Genomic DNA, 21,035 nt, shown 5'->3' with positions numbered 1-21,035 from the left:
ATGAGTCAATATCTGAGGCCTGTCTTTTGCTGGTCTCAATTTTATACACTTCTTTAGTGGCAGAGCGTGTCCTCCCTAAAAGAGGGCACGTGTTGCAGTGAGACCTGGAGACTGACCTTCTGGTTGTGGGTGGGTATACCTCTCCCTATATTTAGGGCATTTTTGCAATTGACCTTGCTATGCCGTCGTGTGTCATCTGTCTTTGGGACAGGGGCACAGCAGGAATTTTCCCCACTTGCTGATTGGCTGTTGTCATTTGGGTTTTGTCTGCTGCATAGCAAATCGTCACAACTTCTAAGGTTGTGGATAGGCACTGGTTCAGGTGATAGGGATGGGAGAACAGTCTCGCCATCCCTATGTGAAGGGTATTCCGTTAAAGGAATCCAGGGACTCAACTTGGTTTGGCCAACCCCCAAAAGGGGATTGTTCCCATGCCAGAGTCCAGGGGAGCATCTGGGGAGTGGGCATAGTCTGTTCCCGGGCTTTCTACCTACCTCAGGTGTTCATCCTTGGCTGACCTATGATAGAGCTCTGGGTCAGCACTACCTGCAAGGGTGCAGGGAGCTAGTCGAACCAGAGCCTATGCAACCACTCACTTTCTGTAATCAATAAAGTTGTGGCCTAAATTCTGCCAAAAACCAAAACTAAAAATTGAGTCAATTGTGTTTTTATTTAGGGGGGGGGTCTCTGGGTCTGAACACGCAATTGGTTTCCTCCCTGAAGCTACTTTGAATACTGAAGAGTATTTTGAGCTAGAATATCCATTGTATGTTCACATAAATTAGCCAGGCTTTGCAAACATGGAGTGTGAGAAGACACAGCATGTGTAAGCAACACAGTCCTATCAACCTGTTCTGTACTTGGTCCATATAAAGTTAATTAAATGATGCCCGAGGTCCAAACATTACAGTAAGCTGATTACTGGCCCCATCCGCTCTTGGTTTTTCTTTATACACAGTTGGGAGGGTAGAATCTTGAACAGGGCCATGGAGGTAGTTGAGGGCATTTAACTTGACCATCACTATGGTCCAGATACAGATTGCCCTGCATCTGCAGTTGCTGTTTAGAAAACAAACATGGAAGAGCCAATCATGTGTGTGGTTTATTTATAGTTTTTATTATGCTTTTGATTATTTTATATACAAAAAAAATAAAAAGGCTAATCACAAGCAAAAAAAGCAACACAGAGTTGCAATAAACATTAATAGTGAAAAGAAAAGAAATTAACCAAAAAACCCCACAATAATTATGTATCTATGTCAAGAGGATGGGGTGTGGAATTATCTGTTACCAGCCCAAACTTGCTCAGTATTCTTGGTTTATGCAACCCTGTGTAGGGTGTCCATATAGCCAAGAATCTTCCACTCCTTTTCTGAATAAAGAGGTTCACTTTCTTGAAATTCCTCAGTTGTGTCATGTCTTCCATCCATTGTATATTTGAGGGCGGAAACTTTCCATCCAATATGGAAACATAGGCATTTAGCCCCCATGGGTGCCTACAGTGGATTACAAAGAGTTGGTACATAATTCCACAAGCTGTTGACACCATTTGACACCATGTTGCCTGGGGGCTCACCATAGCGCCAGCACTAACCTGTGCTTGATATGTTTTATGGCCAGTTGTGTGCTTATTTGGGCCAGTTTGGGCCTCAGAGAATGGAAAATGGGACTTGAATGGCTCTCTGTAGGGCCATGATCATATCCGATTATCTCCTTGGTGTTTTTCTTCTGTTACTTTTGCGTCCCATGAATGGAACGTGGTTTTTATGTAAGCCCTTATGCTTGCTTGGAAAGTATGGTGAATTCCAAACAGTTTGCCTACTGCACAATTTGAATTATTTCTTACAAATAACTTAGGAAGTTGGTTTCTAAGCTGCCTTTTATGGACATGGTTTGTTTGTAGATCGCAGTCGTCGAAGAAGATGGGCATGAAGACAAAGCCACAATAAAATGTGAAACCTCCCCTCCTCCAACACCTAGAGCCATTAGAATGACTCATACTCTACCTTCTTCATACCACAATGATGCTAGAAGGTAAGAAGCTCATTGCTTCAGACAGTAATTCACAACTTGAATGTGCTGTGTTCTTTTTATAATGCACCCATTCATATGACTTCTAGGTGAACTTCCACATAACTTCCAATGTATTCTATTTATCTGGAAATGCAGACTGCTGGGGTTTTTTTCCACCCTGTGATGGCTTTTCTTTTTTTCACCACTTCATGTCAGGATCCATGAGAAGTAGCTTATCTGAAGGAGAAACTGGACAAGTTTCTTTGTGAAAGAGTGGCTTTCATTGCATTGATCGTGCTTGCCCTGTTTGCATTGATTGTTTTAGTTCCTAGCTCACCCAGGCCTCTTATATGGTGCAAATGTAGCTCTCCAAGAGTAATTGTTTCTTAATTAAAAATTTGTACATCATCACCAAGGTGGGAATTAACTCTTACAACTTGACTCCTTGAATTCCACTCTGATTTGGATGTCTGGTCTCCCATTTTGTAGCCCCTTTAGATCAAACGTGAGCAGAAGTCAGATCTAGATCTACTGGTAGATCTTTTGGTAATTTGTGGTAGATGAGCAAGGATTCCGACTTCCAGTTACTTAAAGATGGCGGATACAAGATCACCCCCTGCCCTGTATTACATTGCTGAAATGAAGAAAGCTGTGGATAACCAAAAGTGGGTTTTGGTGTGGAAGGACATTGAGCTCCTCAAAATAAGTTCCTGGGTTCACAATGCTATAATTCTAAGGGTATGTTGTTTGGCTCCAAGCTCCAGTTGTAGATCTCAGGGTTCTAGTGAAAATCAAGACAGACCACATAAGCCTGAAATCTACCCTCTCATGTGTTAAGTAATTGATCTGGAGCAAAATGGTATATTTTTGTGGTTGCTCTTACTGCCGTGCTGTTGGCTCTCTATAAATGAACTAAGGAGAAGGCACCGCTCACAACAATGATTAAAATGAAAAATCCATATTGGATTCAGTGATGGGGTTTGATATTTGTGTGCAGAAATGCAACTAATACAACCAATAACTTGAATCTTGGCTGACCTGTGCAAGGAGACCAGTGAAGGACTGCAATTTTTGACAAGACCACTACTAACCTTTTGAACCCCATATTGCAAAATTCTTGACAATTTCAATCAGGACAACCAACTTTTTCCCCCATTGAGCTCTTCCTCCTAGATGTAGTTTTCCTATAACATTGTTCGGAATATGCAGAGTGGGCATTTGCTAAGCCTTGGTAATATTGCGTCCCTTGGAATAAGAGTCACTTCAAGTCCAGCAGTGCCCTCCAGGTGGCCACTGGGACACAGATAAGGTAGTGAGGTCAAGGGAACTCTGGGTTGGTGATATCAGCATCATGCAGGTGCAGGCGCACCTGTGAGGCCACCACCACCAACTCTGAGCTCCCAGCCTAGCCACCGCTTCACCCCATTCCTAGTCTGCATGCTGGTGCCATTGCTGATCTGCCCCCTCACACATCGCTAATGTTCAAATCACCACCAAGTAGGACATAGCATTCCACTTCTGCATAGTTTGTTACTCTGATAATATCACTTGTATGCTAGGAATCTGAGCTTGGTCACTTTACATAATTTGCAAGCTCTCTCTTTTTTTTCCGTGGAAAGCACCCTCCACATAGGAATTTGAAGGGTTCCCAGAGTATATTGAGTACACTTCTAAAGGCTTTTATTACTATGAGCCAAAATGCCCTTGTAAGAATCGTGTCTTTGTTCTTATGGTGTGGAGCAGGAAGACGGATCATTTGCGGGGAAATTAAGTATCTCTGGAATTGGAAGCTGGGACAGTTTTGCTGACTACATCTAGGCAGAGATCCTAGAATCATCATTTTCCCAAGACCTAGTTTCCCAAGACCCTAGTATCAAGCAATATCTCTGCTTCTGAATCGGAATGCAATGCAATGGCAGGATTAATGGCTCAAAACCTTGAAATCCAGTTTACATTTATGCTATTCCAGACTTTCTGTATCACCAGCTATACCTCTGTTCAGCAGCAAATGAGCAAAAGTCAAAAGACAAGTCATAGCTCACCTTCCCATGGTTGAGAGCTCTCTTACAAGCCAGAGTTCATACACAAGAGCACTCTTCAGGTGCTCTGATGCCATGTACGAAAATGGCAGAGCTAACATGCCCCTCCCTATAGCCCTACCCCTTTGCATGATCACAATGCATGACATCAAAACACCTGAAGAGAGATTAGATCTCCTACCTGCAGCAGATACAAGCCCAGCTATAGAGCAGGGAATCTTTCCCAGAAGCCTATCACCACCACCACTTCCAGTCAGTGCCATGGCTGTTGGTTGCTTTTTAGAACTTATAGGAATCATTCTCTGGATACGCTCAGAAATACTGCTCTGCATCCATGCCTAGTAGGAGGAAAATACCTTTCACTAGGTTTTCACCCTGTTCCTGCTCAGAATAGAAATTTCTCAGGTAAGATTTTTAAAAATCCCATTTTGGGTTGAAAACAATGTTGTCACAACTCAGATTTGTTTGGTTCTTCTCAACACATATTTCTCTGAACTTTCCAGCCCAAAAATATATTAATAGGGCTTTGATGAATTATACCTCCTTTCTGTCACTTTTTGTTAGATTGAATCATCTTGATCAGCATTAGTGAGACATGAAAATTAGCCATTGTGCTGTTCTAAATATTATTATGATGCAGGAAAGAAGCCATCAGAACCTGATTAATGTTTCCAATTATGAAGACACTCTTATTAGATTCCAGATAATTTGTTTGCACAGCTGCTTAGGAGGGGATGGGCACAGGACCTCATAAGGGCAATAATGTATTATCTATCTTTTGTGTGTATTTTATAGTAGCTTGCCTGCATCCTTGGAGCCAGAAAGCATTGGTCTTGGCAGTGTCAGTAGCAGCCAGGATTCCCTACACAAAGCTCCCAAGAAGAAAGGAATCAAGTCTTCAATAGGACGTTTGTTCGGTAAAAAAGAGAAGGCTCGACTTGGACAGCTCAGTAAGGAATTAGTTGTACCAGGCTCGGGTCGCTGTTTTTCAGTATTTTTTTTTTAATGGTTTTCGCTTCTTTTTCAGTTTTGTTTTGCTTTTCCAAACATTCATTTCTCTTCTAAACTGGTGGGATCTTTTCCACATAATTCTGTTATACCATAACTAGTATTGACTGTCACATCATTCACTGTGTTTTTCTAAATGAGCAGGGGGGATAGGATGAGATTCCTTTACTTACTTCTGCTGCTTTTATGGAATTACGAAAGTGTAACTTGGCTAACACACAGTTTAAAAAACCTTGACAGCAAACATATGAATCTGTTGACTTGGCTAAAAGGCCCCTTTCCACAACCACCATCACTGTCCTTTTTCAGTTTTGTTTAGCATCCAACCTGACAGAAGACTTGGCTAGCAGAAAACTCAAAGTAGCCTTGGTTCCCATGCTTTTGCTCCGATTATGAGTGTAGTTGCTTTTAGCCTTCATTTGCTTGCCATGAATCCCCTCCTGGATTCTTTTCCAGTCTTCATAGCACAAGGCTCCTATCTGTTTTGATCTTATACTCAGATAGAGTATAAGACACAAAAGTATCCACACACTGGCAGAGCTCTGCTAACTGCCCGCCGATGCCACTGTGGTTTGCAGACGCACTAGCACATTTGTAGCCAGCTACTCACAGCAGCAAAGTGGGGGGGGGGAGGCAATTCTGGCCCCAATCCAGCTGCTGCTGCTGACTTAGTAAAGTGACTAATAATTGTAATTCTATTCATTTCAATAAAACTACAACTTTTAGTGGCTTTGCTAAGTTGCCATTTGTAAAAACAAAACAAAGATTTAGGTAACTGTCATTTGAAACAGATAGCCAGAACATATTGGTGATTATGGATTCTGTTAGAATATGAAGAATTTCCACAGTGTCTTATAGTTCGTATTTAATATCATTGCCCATTCACGTTATTCAGAGGCAACACTTTAGGTAAGTTTTATCCTGAATCATTTCATTCAAATAAAACTGGAAACTTCCACTTCTCAGTTTCCACATCCCTATTAACAAGAAAAAGCAAGGAAACCAATATTTAACCTAAATATTTAGGATATTTAGTGAGCAGCCCCAGTTTACCAAGGCAAGCAAATAGTGAATACAGCCTGCCTAACCCCCATGTTTTTAACTTTTCATTTAAAATATTGTACATTCTGAAATATAGTGTATATAAACAAAAAATAATAATAGGTTGATAATTAGCTTAGTGCAGAATGGTCACTTTTCTCATTATTAGTAACATTCTAGTTTAGACCGTCCTTTCATTTAGCATGGGGGGAAATGAGGTGATTTGGTTTTTTTTAATATGGGACATTCAATATATTTCACAATCAATTTAATGATGAGCCCTTTGACACAAACTAGATGTTCCCATCTGCACAGACTAAAAGCTTAATATCTGTTCCACGGCTTATTCATTCTCAGTTAAATTAATCAAGATCCATTTTATTGATATTGGCATACTAAATGCTATTGGCATACTAAATACTATTACGTCTGATTATCTTCTTCTTCTTCTTTAGTAATTTGAAGGCCCCAGGGATCAAGATATAATAAATGCATTCATATCCATTACGCTCTTTAGAACAGAATAGAGATGTCAACCTGTAAAAGCTGTCCTGGGGGCAATATTAGTTGCCCAATGTGCTACCCCTTCCCCCTGACAGTAACCCACCACAACATCATAACTGCATAATTGGACACCTCAGGTTGCATTTTTTCGGGTTGCGGACCACCGAAACCCGGAAGTACCAGAATGGGTTACTTCCGGGTTTCGGCGGTCACGCATGCACAGAAGCGCTAAATCGCACTTTATGCATGTGCAGACGCACTGAATTGCAACCCACGCATGTGCAGACGCGCCGCTGTGGGTTGCGGATGCTGTGGCTTGTGAACGTGCCTCCCGCATGGATCACGTTCACAACCCGAGCGCCCACTGTATATTCTGCAGAATACCTGTTCCCCCTTTTTTAAAAAAAGTGTGAGAGCAATGCCAGGAAAAAGATTGGCTTTCCATTTGCATGTTTTTGGAATGGAAAGCCCACAACTGATGCTCACAATGATCCTTCATAACTTGTATAACCTGTATTTTGTGCTATCTGTACTCAAACATGAAGTACTTCGTAAGAAGGCGAACTCTAGCTATCTAGAACCTCCATATCTCTAGCTATCTAGCTATCTAGAACCTCTATCTAGAACCTCCATACAATGGGAGAGAGCCATTGCCTTCAAGTCCTTCTTCCTGGAGGCATCTACAGTACTTGCTGGTCTAGATCAACCTCTAATCTAATGCCTTCTGATAGGGATTTGTGCTCTTGTATATGGCAGCAATTATAACGTTGGAAACAATGTCATTTGGTTTCTTTTTGACCTGTGTCACAATAGGACTTCTTTTTTCTTTTCTTTTTGAATGAGAAAAGTTGCTTCAACCATGCTGCATCTTCTCTGGTCCATGATCATTATCTAAGATTTTCTTTCAGAAAACCATGGTGGTCCTTTCTGTAGTCTTGGTTTCCATAGCTTTCCACTTCTGATGATTAGCTAGGATCAAGTCACCTAATCTGTTAAAGAGATCTAGTTTAGTGTTGTTGTTTTCTAATTCTTCGACCAAAAAACCTGACTCAACGATACATATTTAAGATTGAGAGTAGGGAATTCTTTCTCTCTTTTCCCCCTTCTTTATCCTTTGAACTTGCTGTCCTCTTGTCGTCTCATTGACTCTCTCTTCCAGCATGCTTTTGAAACATCAACTTTTGTTTGTGTTCTCTATTGTTGGATCTGTGATGTCTTTTCTTAAATTCAAATAATGTATCACATTGGTTGTCAAGAACAGGGTCCCTCCACCCCCATCTAATTGGAGATGGAGAAAACATGTGAAAATGTTTAAGAATATGACTTGTGTAACCACCCAGTTACCTTGTGGTATTGCTTTTAATTTAAAATAGCACAATGGTACACTATAGCTCATGCCAATGTTTCAAGCTCACAGTTGCTTAAATATGATCCATAACAGAATGCATGTCCTAACTGTGCTTGGTCAGATGATGGTACAGCTGAACAAGAGGAGATTTACTGACTCTGATATACTATATCTTAGACAGTGATCCTGCATGTACATCTTTCATCTGTCTGTGCAAACAGTCTATATTGCTGGTGGCATGCTCTGTGTGTTTGTGTGTGTCTCCAGACTCGAAGGTGTCTGAAAGAGGGATGTGTATAATCATCTTACTCCTGCCTCCAGTAAGCAAGCGCTTTTGTCTTGTTTCAAAAACCTGCAAAACCTGCATGACTAGAGGCAACAGCAAGCAGAAGAAAGGCTTAATGGGAACTGATATCTCTAAAAAAAACAAACCCAACCAATTTTCAACCACCTTTAAAACTATTGGTTGTATTCATAAGTAAGGAGGTTAGAAGGCCACTCATGCAAAGGGACTTTCCTGGTCCCAGCTCCTTACTACCACACCCCACCCAACCAATATTTGTTGGTATTTTAAGGCTGTATTTTACTGCTTGGTATGGTTTTAACTCCATTTTATAATTCTTTCCCATGCTGTTTTTTATTTATTTATTTTGTTGCTGTTGACTTTTGTGACTTGGTTTTCTGTACATATTCTTTCCCCTTTTTGTGTGATACCAAGAGAGATCTACTGGGCATTAATAAATCTACTGGGCATCTAATAAATGCATTAAATAAAAAATGAAGCCTCTTGGCAGCTGAGGAGTCCTCAAGAAAGGTTTTGGTAGGATGTAGTGCCCCTAGAAGACATCTTTAAGAGGCTTAGGAGGCTGTATTAGGAAAAGGAGGAGTGTGGACAAACCCTTTTCCATACATATATTCCACTCCCATAACTTCTGGCTACAGCCCATTTTCTGTTTTCATTCTGTTAAGAGGCAGCTCTCGGGGAAAACCAAGCTAATTTCATACTTTCTCCAAAGCATTAGGAAACTACAGTTTCCTACACACAGAGGACTCTGTTTTTATCCTGTAGTGCTATGCAGTCATCAGTACATAATATGACTCGCCTCCATATTGAACAGTTCTGCAGCCAGCAAACATTTCCCATACCTCACAGGAAACCCTGAACAAGACCTTTAGTGACTGTGTTTTAATAATCTGCTGTTGAGGCACCTGTGGCTGTTGCTGCTTCTTTTTCTAAGGCGTTGATACCATCCTACAAACAATTTCCTTGTTGCTAGTTCTTGTATGTCCCAGTGGATAGTGAGGAAGTAGCTTCTGGATTTAAGTATCTTGCTTTGCTTTCCACCCCAGAAAACAGTCTTTAGAATTTCACAGACCAAATGCTAAACTAATAGAGCCACTTGAAAAGAATGTCAATGGAGAAAATCTATTTGCTGTTTTGACACAGGAGGTTACATGGAAACAGAAGCTGCAGCACAGGAATCTCTGGGATTAGGCAAACTGGGAACTCAGGCAGAGAAAGACCGAAGACTAAAGAAAAAGTAGGTTGCTTATTCATGCTCCTTTTATCCTGTCATCCATCTGTAGTGCATTTCCTTGATCCTTTACTTATGCTCAGCATGGATTGCACCTGCTTGGAATATCCAGTAGGTATTTGTTTTCTATTTAAATATATTTGATTAGCAACACTCAGTACAATTTATCAAATTTATCAAACATATAATTTATCAAAATAGTGCAATAGCTTGCAAAAATAAAACAAGTTTTATTGGCACTTAAAGCAGCATTAAAAAAAAAAACCTAAAGGATTGTGTCCATTTCTCTATGTGGATTTCAGTAAAGAAGGTTAAGAGGAAAGGCTGTTTGTATTTATGAGCAGCCTATTATAAAATGCAAATGTTCTCCTTTGACTCTATTTTCTCCTTAGGAGGGGGCAACCTAGAGTTTTGTGTATATGAATTATAGGATAATTATATGCTTTCACCCACTGCATTTACTTGGAAGTTAAATTCAGCAGCTGCTATGATTCAGGACACATAGGCTTTGATAAACTGTAATTACTACTGCTTCTCAATACCTGCTATGCTCCGTTTGGAAACAGATTATTAAAAAACAAAAAAAAACAAAGAGGGGAAAAACGTATAGGGGGAATAAGACTATTCAGTGGTTTGAAGCAGTGTTGTGAAGTTTTGCTGTTGCTTCTCATGGTATGACTTAGGAAATTTCCTTAAAGTTTTCTCACTCAACTTACTTCTGCTGATCCTTTCCTCAAAAGTTTCCTGCTTAATATTGTCAGTTTCTCCATAGGTGTGTTCCAACATTTGACTCTTTGTTTGTAGTGTGCATACTAACCATGTTTTCTATGCCACGTATGACTGCGAGAAAATGTATTTTCACCGTTCACTGTTCATTGTTCAACCTGATTGTTCACCCTATGAAAATCCTGATGCAGCAATCCGAAGCTGCAACCAACAGAATTGTTCTGCCAGTTTTATCTTTTCCATGCTATTTACTAGAATCCTTACCTGATTTCTTATCTGAGCTATGACTGTATAGAAGAAGCAGAGAACCAGACTGGGATTTGTATCATGCTGCCAAGCTAGCCATTAGATTTAGAAGAAAATATCAGATAAGAGGTTTATGATTATAAATGGTATAAAATCATTACTGAGGATTTCAAGAATAACTTTTGGTTATAACTACTGTAGTATTTTAAAATTTTATTTCTGGCTTCCCATTCCTAAATATTTGTAATGAATAGCACTTGAAATCCTTAACCCAGTTGCCTAGTAGAAAGCCCCATGGAATTCAGTAAGATTTACATATGAGTAGGCATGGATAGGATTGCACTAATAACATCCTAAAGGGACACGGGTGGTGCTGTAGTCTAAACCACTAAGATTCCTCGGCTTGTTGATCAGAAGGTCGGCGGTTCAAATTCACATGACGGTGAGCTCCTGTTGCTCTGTCCCAGCTAACCTAGCAATTCGAAAGCACACCAGTGCAAGTAGATAAATAGGTACCACTGCAAAGGGAAGGTTACGCTCTGGTTTTTGTCATGGTGTTCCCTTGTGCCAGAAGCGGTTTAGTCATGCTGGCCACATGACCCGGAAAGATGTCTGTGGACAAATGCCAGCTCCTTCAGCCTGATAGCGAGATGAGCGCCACACCCCATAGTCGCCTTTGACTGAACATAACCATCCAGGGGTCCTTTACCTTTAACTCTACCCTACATTTTAACATCCTAGAAAAACTAACGTAATACTATTAGAATACCTGTATAACACATGATGATGGTGTAGTACGAAATCAGTCACTGTCGCCCATCATACGTATAAGCAACAGAAGTAAACAAAAAAATGGCTTTGGGGTTGGAATAGAAATCTTTGTTCATTAAAAGAGTCTAATAATTTATACAAAATTTTGCTAGAGACTTTAGTCCTGCCTTTCGCCTTTGTCCTTTGTCTCATTCGTTGGTGGTTTGGTATTCTTTATGTTTGCTGGATTCTTGTTTCTGGTAATTGCATCTTGTGGTTAGCCTCTGAAAAAGAAGCAGTAACATATAATTTGAAGACCTCCTTCTGGTTACAGTGAGGCATAGGAAAGCTCCAATGTCTATTTATTTAACAGAGCCTTGCCCAACCCAGTGCCCTATAACTCCCATCAGCCCCAGACAGCACTATACTCTATTTAACACCATCCCTCACACTTTACAAAGAATAGATATAATAGGGCCCATGCCCCAAATATGCTTACAATCTAAAAGGGAAATGGGGGAATGGGAGCAGAGGTGAGCAGGGTAAGAATATATGATTGCTTCAACTACTATCCTTTTGTTTAGTTGCAACTGGGGTTGGAGATTGCTGGAGTTCTGCCTACTCCTTACTAGAAAGAACAATGGTGAATGTATGAAAGGGAGCAAGCAAGGATTATGCAGTTAAATGCAAGTCAGAGAGGCAAGGAATTAGTTTTTATTGGTCCTACCGCCAATTTGCTTTGCAACATTAAATGTTTCCCATCTTCCCCTATTAAATCTGTAATTTCACGTTGCCTGTGGGGTGTTTTGCTTTCTTTAAGTTAAATGTTTTCTTATCCTACAATAAATTTGCAAATTTTAGTGATAGGATATATGTTTTAGAGACCAGTATTTCCACACTGGTGTCTTTATTTGCTTGTTCATTTTGATACACTTTTATCCCATCTGTTTGCTTTACAAAATCATTCAAGCAACTTTTAAAGAAATCTCGGGTGAATAGTATCTGGCCCATTGACTTCTCATGTCTTGATTTTGATTGTCAACTGAATACAGTCTACTGCCAAAAATGTCTGCCACACAAGAAGTTCCTGGGGCTCTGAATTTTGCACACATTGTGTTTGAGACTTGCCCATGGAATCTTTCCCTACTGTTTATCTGTGTATAGATCTTAGCCCTGTTCAAATGACAATTCTGGGCCAGAGAAGGTAAAATGTGAGAGGGGTTAATTCACCTAATCTTCAATACATAGTCCAGACCCACACCAGTTGTTTGTGCACAGGCTCATATGCAGGAGCTACTCTTTGTATTTTTTCAGGGTACAGATCACATGGAAAGATTCTAGGTTCATGCCATTTGTAGACATATAATCTCTGGACAATAGATTGACTTAATTCATAAAGATTGCCAATAGGGCCATGAGGCATCATTTTAAACGTGTCCCAGCCAAATTGTTGTCTGCACAGCACCCTGGCTGTTTAGATATCAATGCAACTTGGCTTCTACTAGATGTTACACTGGAGATCATTCTGCTAAGACAGGAAACCTCACAGGGTACCAGTAAATTTAAAGTCTCCATGTACCACAGTTACATGATGGGCAAGACTTTATTACAGTAGAGCTGTAGGATGTGGTACCTCCTCAAAGTAGTGGCGTTAAACTTTGTTGCTTCAACAGAAGGTTTGTAACTTAATACAGTGTCTCGGTCAAATTTATGTCTAGCAGCTATTGAAATGTGAACATGTTTACCATTTCAGTGGTTTCATGGTTCATAAATCTAATACATCTATAGTATCCATATGCTAACTCACTGAGGTCTACATGGGCTTAATTTGTAAAAAAAATATAATACAATCAAAAGCAAATAATTTAAAATGCGGAATACACACACACACACACACACACACACACACACACACACAGAAACTGTACCCCTCTAAGTCACATCTTCAATTACTATCATTGGCTGTGCATGTTTGTAAAATACGTTTTACAGATGCAAGGTGAAAGCTTAATTATGATTTTACAATGTAAAAATATACTGTTAAAATCCTACAGTTAGTTTCATTTGGAGGATGATGTAATTTGGATAATGATGTAATTTGAAGGGCTGTTTAGTTATCATATACAAATGCTATACTCTCTCTCTATATATATATTGGCAAGCATCCCCAATAATCATCTAAATTTGGAGCATTTAAATTGCATGTTAGTTTGGGATGCAATTGGCCCATATCCAGAATTGAAAAACTTTTTCTGTGTGTTTCAAATAAGACTCCACTTTCCTTTGCTTTCATGTCCCATACCACCTGTCTCAACAAACTGCATTAATATTAGCTCAGCAAGGCTGTGAATATGTTCCCTGCCTAGCTAGTTTCAGAAGGAATTAAGTATATATGCTGTCTATTTTTGATAACTCCATAGATTTCAGGCTTTGGAAAGCTACAAGGTTAGAATCAGCTGTTTGAACTTTCACACTATCATCCCTGCCCCATCACCATCCTCCTTGGTATTGGCTGAACATATTCTAATGCATTACTAGCACATTGTGATAAACACTGTTAATTAACAAGCCATTCAAGAACTCTAAACTGCAGTGGGTATAAGCTGTGACCAGGGTTGAAGGAAGCCTGGTTTTCTCTCTTCTCAGCAATTCTTAAGGATAAGCCACCCCACAAATTATCAGAGTCCTCTATATAATGCAACTACCTCTTCCCTCGAGTCACTGACAAAATTACCACACTGACACTGACAAATTCCTTCTGCCGCTTACCAAATTTGTCACTTGCAGCATTTCAGCCTCTGGCAAGGATGCCTTTGCACCTGAATTTAGTGCTACCTTATTATCACCAGTAAGACAGAGCGATAATTTGAGGGGGGAGAACTGACAGCTTTGTTTGCATTTGCTCAGTATCAAAGGGGATCTGAATGCGCAAGTTCTCCCTAATTCTTAATGCTTCTTTTCAAACGGCACAGCATATGGCTCCAAGCTGGGTGTAAGGACACAGGCAAGCCAACCAACCGTATTATGCTCCCAGATGGAGAATCTTACTGGAGTATCTCCCGAAGTGCTTTCTTGCTGCTGCAAGGAGTATCATGAGCTGCAGAGAGAGGATGTGACAGCTCTGTACTGCCATTCAGCCACACCTTGGATTAGGAAAAGGTCATTTAGGAGGCAGAGAAGGGGATGACAGACTGTTTGGTACTTTTATCCAGCTGCGGGGTGATGCACATACCAACCCATGGGAAATCTACTGGTGCAGGAGGCACTATGAAGATCTACATTTCTGCAAAAGCACCCACTTAGTGGGATGAAGTAATCCGTGCTGGTTTGATAGGGGGAATCAGTCTCTCTGCTCTTTGTGTGGGTGTGGAAAGTCAATGAAGATGGTCTTACATAAGAACTTGAGAAGAGCCTTGTGGATCAGACCAACGGCCCATCTCGTCCAGCATCCTGTTCTCACAATGGTCAACAAGATGCCTGTGGGAGACCCGCAAGCAGGAACTGAGCACAAGAGCACTCTCTTGACTGCACTTAGACCCCACCTTTCAGAGCAGCCTACCTGGTTCTCCCCTTGCTCTGTTTTATCCTCACAATAACTCTATAAGGTAGAGCTGAGGCCAGTGCAGCCACTAGTTGCTCATGCTCTGAAGCTTGCTGTTCTTTCATTCATTCATTTAAAAGTGTCCCGAAATCCATATATTACAAGATGTGGATGACTTCTGGTCTCCTCTATCATTGGATTTCCCATCATCAAGCAGTGCTGAGGAACCTTAGGCCTAGGAAGCTGAATTAGGTTCTCCAGGCCTCTGTGTTTTGCCCTCAGAACTCTCCTCAGGCCACACACCCCACTGGCCTGAGTTGGGAGCGGGTGGCGCTGTAGTCTAAACCACAGAGCCTCTTGGGTTTGCCGATCGGAAGGTCAGCGGTTTGAATCCCCACTATGAGGTAAACTCCCGTTGCTCTGCCCCAGCTCCTGCCAACCTAGCAATTCGAAAGCACACCAGTGCAAGTAGATAAATAGGTACCGCTGTGGCGGGAAGGTAAATGGCGTTTTCGTGCACTCTGACTTCCCTCACGGTGTTCTGTTGCACCAGAAGTGGTTTAGGCATGCTGGACACATGATCTGGAAAGCTGCCTGTTGACAAACGCCAGCTCCCTCAGCCTGAAGCGAGATGAGCACCACACCTCACAGTTGCCTTTGACGGGACTTAACCGTCCCTGGGGTCCTTTTCCTTTAACACCCTGAGGTTTTTTTGCCTGGCTGGAATATGTCTTTGGAACTCTTAATAATATCTTTTGCTTGTTTGGATGGAGAATAGCGAGTGTGGGGGGGAAGTCTCTGTGTGTGTACAAACTTCCTTACTGTATAAAGGTAAAATTTTAAAAGCACCGAAACCATAATTTTAAAAGCACTGAAAATAAGTGCTGGAAGAATTCAGTCCTGCATCACTCTAGGGGCAAAACACTGAAGCTCTTACAGGACTATCCCATTACCAGGCTTTCTTCCACACTAGCCATTTCATCTGAAATGGACACCATTTGTTCTCTCAGCTTTTTCCTGAATAATCCAAATGAGACTGTTGCTAATGTGTTGTATTCTGGTGTTTTTAGCCGTCCTTTTCCTTCTTTTCTACACTTTTGATTTGTGGCTCTCTTTCTTTAAACTGTTAAAATGCAATTGCAGCCCAGCCCAGCGAAGTGCTTTGGAGGCATCCCAGGGCTAATGTTCCCATTAATTTTCCTCTTAGTCCCCTTTTTAAAAAGTGACTTCCGTTTCTCAGCTTCTGCCACCTTAATTAGTTTCTTCCTATTCTCTGGTGGCATTTTTGAATTGGTCCATAACTAGGCAGTTCGTCTATAGGGGGAGCCCTTAAAGTGCTCGTTTCCTCCTTTCAGCCATAGCAATTGCTCATTAGTTAACCCTGCTCTTTCATTTTACAACTGGAATTTCTTTGAATTGATTTCCTAAATAAGTTTAAACAGACATTTTATTTTAAATTTTCTTATGCAATGGAATGGAAGGGGAAAGAAAAATTATAATGCCTCAAATTACCTTTCTTGGAGATGGCAGGTGTATTGTTTATATGCTTGTTTAGATTCATTTCTGATCCTGCGGCTCCTCTTTTTAGAGACAAACATTCTTAAAACTGGCAATATTATATAATGCAGTATTAGTTTCTGAATAACATGCAGACTTTAATAAATCATAATTGTGCTTAATTTAGGTGCTTTTGCAATCTGGTTCAGTTTTAGATATCTACTTAATGCTGATAACATGCATTATATATATATATTAGTTTTATTTAGGTGGATAAAATATTAAGCATTGGGTTGGCAGATATAGTGTTGCTGCTTTCAGAAACCTTTGTGACTGATTACACCTGTCTTGTGGTATGTAAAGTTGTCGTGTCTTGTTTGCAGTATGTATCATGCCGTGAGTGTTTGTCTCCTATTTTCCAACTCAGGAATTCCGTGATAGATTGGCACATTGTCCTACTCATGTGATATGTGCAAACATTACATTCAGTTCACATGGGACACAGCTTGGGTGCAAGTTATTGGTCCTCCAGGGCGGTTTGCAGGGTGCCCATTCTTGTGAAGACAATCCCAGTGTTCTTTTCCTCTGTGTTTTCAGTCAAAGTTCTGACACAAGGGGAGAGAGTTGGCTTGACCCAAGCAGATGTCCATGTTCAGAAAGGGCAGGCATGGCAATGAAAGTTTTGTTTTCCATTTCATGGCAAACTCTGCTTGACATAGTTTTTTTTAAAAGGGGACATGGTTGACAACAGAAAAAATATATATCGGCAGATCGCTTAAGATTGCACAGGAGCAAACAACATACACAAGACTTGTTAGGAGCAAACAACAGTACAGCTCAGTTCCTAATAATATTTCCATATGCACTAGACACTGAAAGCATATTGAAAGCATGCAGCCCTTCCCCCTGAATCTTGGGAACTGTCGTTTGTTAAGGGTGCAATGAATTGTTACTTTTTGGTGGGTAAACTACAGCTTTCAGGGTTCTTTGTTCGGTGGGGGGATGTGCTATAAATGCATGCTGTTAACACAGTAGGTGTAACCTTCAGACCTGGCCTTAGATTTGAAAGTAGAAAAAAAAATCCCATCAGTCTTTAGCAAATGTATTGTTACAAATTGTACACTAGTTGTTTCATGGGGCGGGGGATTAATTCTGTCCCAATATATAAACATGTACAACTACTTAGCCTCAGTTTATAGATCTGTAAAGGCAATAGATCTTGACCCTTCCAGATCACACTGAAGAGATTGCCGATGAGAGGGGAAAAGCAATCCCTAGCCTGGCCTCCTTCCCAAAATGGAACTAGGATTGGTGGCAGCTGAATGTATTGATCTCAGGAATAGGAGCTTCTCCAGCCCGGCTATTGGATGTAGGAAATTCTAACTACAGCATTTCCTGTCTGCGTGTAAAGATCTATTTCCCAAATTGGTCCATCCTTTGTTATCATCAGGGCCTTTTTAATTTAGTTGAGTGTTTAATTATATTAGTTTGGCTTGCTCCTCTTTAACTAAAAATAATAAGTTTGCTCATTGTCATATACACAGCATTGCCTCTAATGAGCCTAGTAATTAAGTGCAATTTAAAACAAAACAAAAAACTGAATTAATTGCTTACCATCTATTTTTTTCTGATTCTTATTGCTAGAAAAAAAAACCCCATTAATTTAGCCACTAAGGGTGTATGCTTTTGTTTAGCCCTTCGGAATACTTAATTATTATTTGACTCTTAATTATTTATAATTGCCCATTATTGACTAAATCTATGTTTGCCTCTTCTTTTTGTGTCAGGACCCATAAGAAATCATTATATATTAATATATCTCTGAGTTGACGCACAAACTTCCGCCTCCCTCCACAAATAATTTTTTCTTATATATAGTTGTTGCAACGCCATACCTACCCTCTCCGGAAAAGAGAAAGGACAATATTCAGTGATTTTAGCAAAGGCAAAGGTAATTCTTTTAGATTAGGTAGTTGTTGTTTTTACAAAAGCAGTGTGAGAAGGGTCAGATTTTAGGATCTTTGCTACTCAGCTAATAGTAAACCTTCAGTCCCTTGCAGATGCCCTTGCAGAAGATAAATAAGAGATCTGTTCTGGCAAATGGGGCACTGCCCCACCAATCTCGGGTTGCCCTCAGCCAGCTCCCACCTGCCTGCCATCTTGAGGCAGTCATGGGTGGCTCTGCCTGCCTTCCATTCTGGCTCCCCCTACTGCTGGTCTGTCTCCCTGCCACCTGCACCACCAGGCCCAGCGGAAATGAGCCAGCCCTGTTGAAGCATAAACATTATGAACCACCTCCCAGCTCAAGCCATTGCATCTATCTCTACAGACCAGTTCACTCAGTCACAATCTTTCTTCATATGCAACACAGTGTCTCCAGGAATGCATTCATATGGAGAGCATAAAATGTGATGTGGGTCCATTTTATTCACACGGTGTGATCTTGCATTGGTAATTTCCCCCTGAAACAAACAGCCGGTACACAATGGGGAGCAGGATCAGAACCATGGAGAAGAGATGTAAGCCTTTGCTCCCATAGCAGCCCCAAGCAGAATTAGGCCCTCCTGCCTTGTGCCTGCTCCTCTCAGTGGGACCTGAGAAGTATGCTGCCAATTGTGGCTGCATGAAATCTCCATTAGGAAGTTGCTTCTGTATTTGTGGGAAGCCTGGATCAGACATCCTAGTTTCCAAATTATTGTGCCCCCATCCTAAATTGTACACCAGTTTGTTCATCCTTCAGGGGAAAACCTATTTAGATGAGGGTATGAATGGCTCCTAGGTAAGGAACTGTATCATTAATGGACATGGATAAATTATAAGGAAAATTGTTATAATGGTTCAGGGAGTTGATGTTGCAAATATGATGAACTGTAAGGAAGGCAAATGTATGTTTTTTCTTACGTGTTGACTGAGGCTAGTTCTGTTGTCATTGAAATCCATTTTGTATGTTCTACATTCAAGTGCCTTTAATTCAAGGTTAAGCTTGAATAATTTGCATTTCTTTATCAGGGAAATACAGTTTCACTGCTATCTAAATGTATTTACTCTGTAGAGGGCTATCTATTTAATTTAGCTAAAGCAAGAGAGATCGGTTTTAATTTTAAAAAATCATACTTCTATGCTGCTTCTTTAATTTTTTATTCTATCATATGATTTCTTTTATGGATTGACATATATTCATTAATATTTGTGTGCTTTTCTTTTCCATCCATCTCTCTTCATCTCATGAAAAGCACATCTGGGTAAGTTAAACCACAATGGTTGCTGATCATATTCATTTTCAGCACCATATTTGGATTTCTTCTTTTATTTCCTCTTATTATATTTTTTTAATTTCTATATAACCACTTTAATTTGCAGATCTATGTGGAGAGTTGAACCAAAATCAAACTTTAAAATATTCTAAACTTGGGCAACATTGGAGACCTTTTCAAGGTCTACTCCTGTTTGTTCTCAACTTGTGGATATATGAATATATTTTCATATGAACTGAGTGAAATTCTAGATGAGCTGAAATAAATGACAAAAAAACTTGTGCTCTACCTCTGTGGTAAAGTGTTTCGCTGGTATTTCACTCATTCATTTGTTCATTCGCTTGTTCTATATGACCCATATATAGAACAACAATATTTTGTATTGATTTTCCCACTCTTGGTTTCATTTCTTACCGATTCAATTAATTTGCAAGTTTGCGAATATCTTTTTATTGCTCTTCTCAGTTTGGCTAAAATTATTCCAGCTGCAATCCAAACTCACTTACATGGGAGTTAGCCCCACTGAAATAAATGCGGCTTGGTTCTGGGTCGACATGGGTAGGTTTGCACTGTTGAAACAATTGCTTTTGTAAAAAAAATCAGGTAGTAGGAAAGAAAAACACCTAGTCAGACCTCGTATAGCCCCTTCCATGCAATGTATGTAGAATTTTACACATATATATACTTCCCAACATCTCTGTGATTAAAACAGTAAGCTTACAAAAAGCCCTTTGGTGGGTTGAGCTGCAACGGACAGAAGATACTAATTTAAGAGTTTTATGTTAAAATGTATTTCTACAATGGGTGCAATCAAATATGGATTTAATATGCTTTAATATACCTGAAAACTCCAGGGGTCTGTAATTGTATTTCGCAAGTTTACAACAAGATTCCAAGGCCACATATTATGCAGGCTGGTTGATTCATTATGGTAGTGGTGTTATATTTTGAACAGTCATTATTTCTCATTAGAATTCAGAATTAAGGCCCTGGCTTCTAGTGGCTACTCAGCAATTCCAAACTATATTTCCATTTACCTAATGAATGCTTTTAGGAAAAAGCAATAACTTTCACCACCTTGAAACATATGCACAGCAATTACAGCATTATTTAAGCAAGCTGTGCTTTTATTAAAAGAGTAATCAAACTTCCCCACTTTTTAGATTTTGAAACTTTTAAATTTGATTTTTTTATTATCTTTTGAGGATTCCCCCGCCCTCTTTATTCTAGCAGAATATATATAGAAAATGAATTACACATGTGTCCAGAGAAGTTCAATAGTGACTTTAAATTGTGACAGAAACCTAGCTACACTGTATGGAGTAGAACTGTGTGCTGTTGACTGTTTCGAATTTCTTTCATGGAGCAGTTCAATACTCACACACAACACTAAGCCAAACCATGGTACAGCATATAGGAGCAAATGTACAGCTTCCTGGAGAGAAAGTTGCAGGTGCTTTGCTTCTCAATAACACAGTAACAGCAGGAATGGGGAAGAGGCAAAAAACTTGTGTACTTCTCTCTTGAAATCCA

At 40.1% G+C, this 21,035-nt stretch overlaps 1 protein-coding gene across 17 annotated transcripts in view; it reads left to right on the top strand.

Moving 5' to 3' along the window:
* PPFIA2 (PTPRF interacting protein alpha 2) overlaps positions 1-21,035 on the top strand; it is a 285,944-nt gene that overhangs the window by 242,611 nt on the left and 22,298 nt on the right. For 15 of the 17 annotated variants that reach the window (XM_053406933.1, XM_053406938.1, XM_053406935.1 and 12 more), the window contains 3 exons: positions 1,904-2,034; positions 4,848-5,002; positions 9,401-9,494. In XM_053406933.1, the coding sequence (XP_053262908.1) occupies positions 1,904-2,034; positions 4,848-5,002; positions 9,401-9,494 (380 nt within the window). The remainder of the gene's footprint in view (positions 1-1,903; positions 2,035-4,847; positions 5,003-9,400; positions 9,495-21,035) is intronic. The other 2 variants (XM_053406948.1, XM_053406932.1) reach the window with 1 other exon arrangement.

The sequence above is a fragment of the Podarcis raffonei genome, chromosome 10 (assembly GCF_027172205.1).
Source record: "Podarcis raffonei isolate rPodRaf1 chromosome 10, rPodRaf1.pri, whole genome shotgun sequence".
NCBI lineage: Eukaryota > Metazoa > Chordata > Lepidosauria > Squamata > Lacertidae > Podarcis > Podarcis raffonei.
This window is presented reverse-complemented; position numbering and strand designations above follow the sequence as displayed.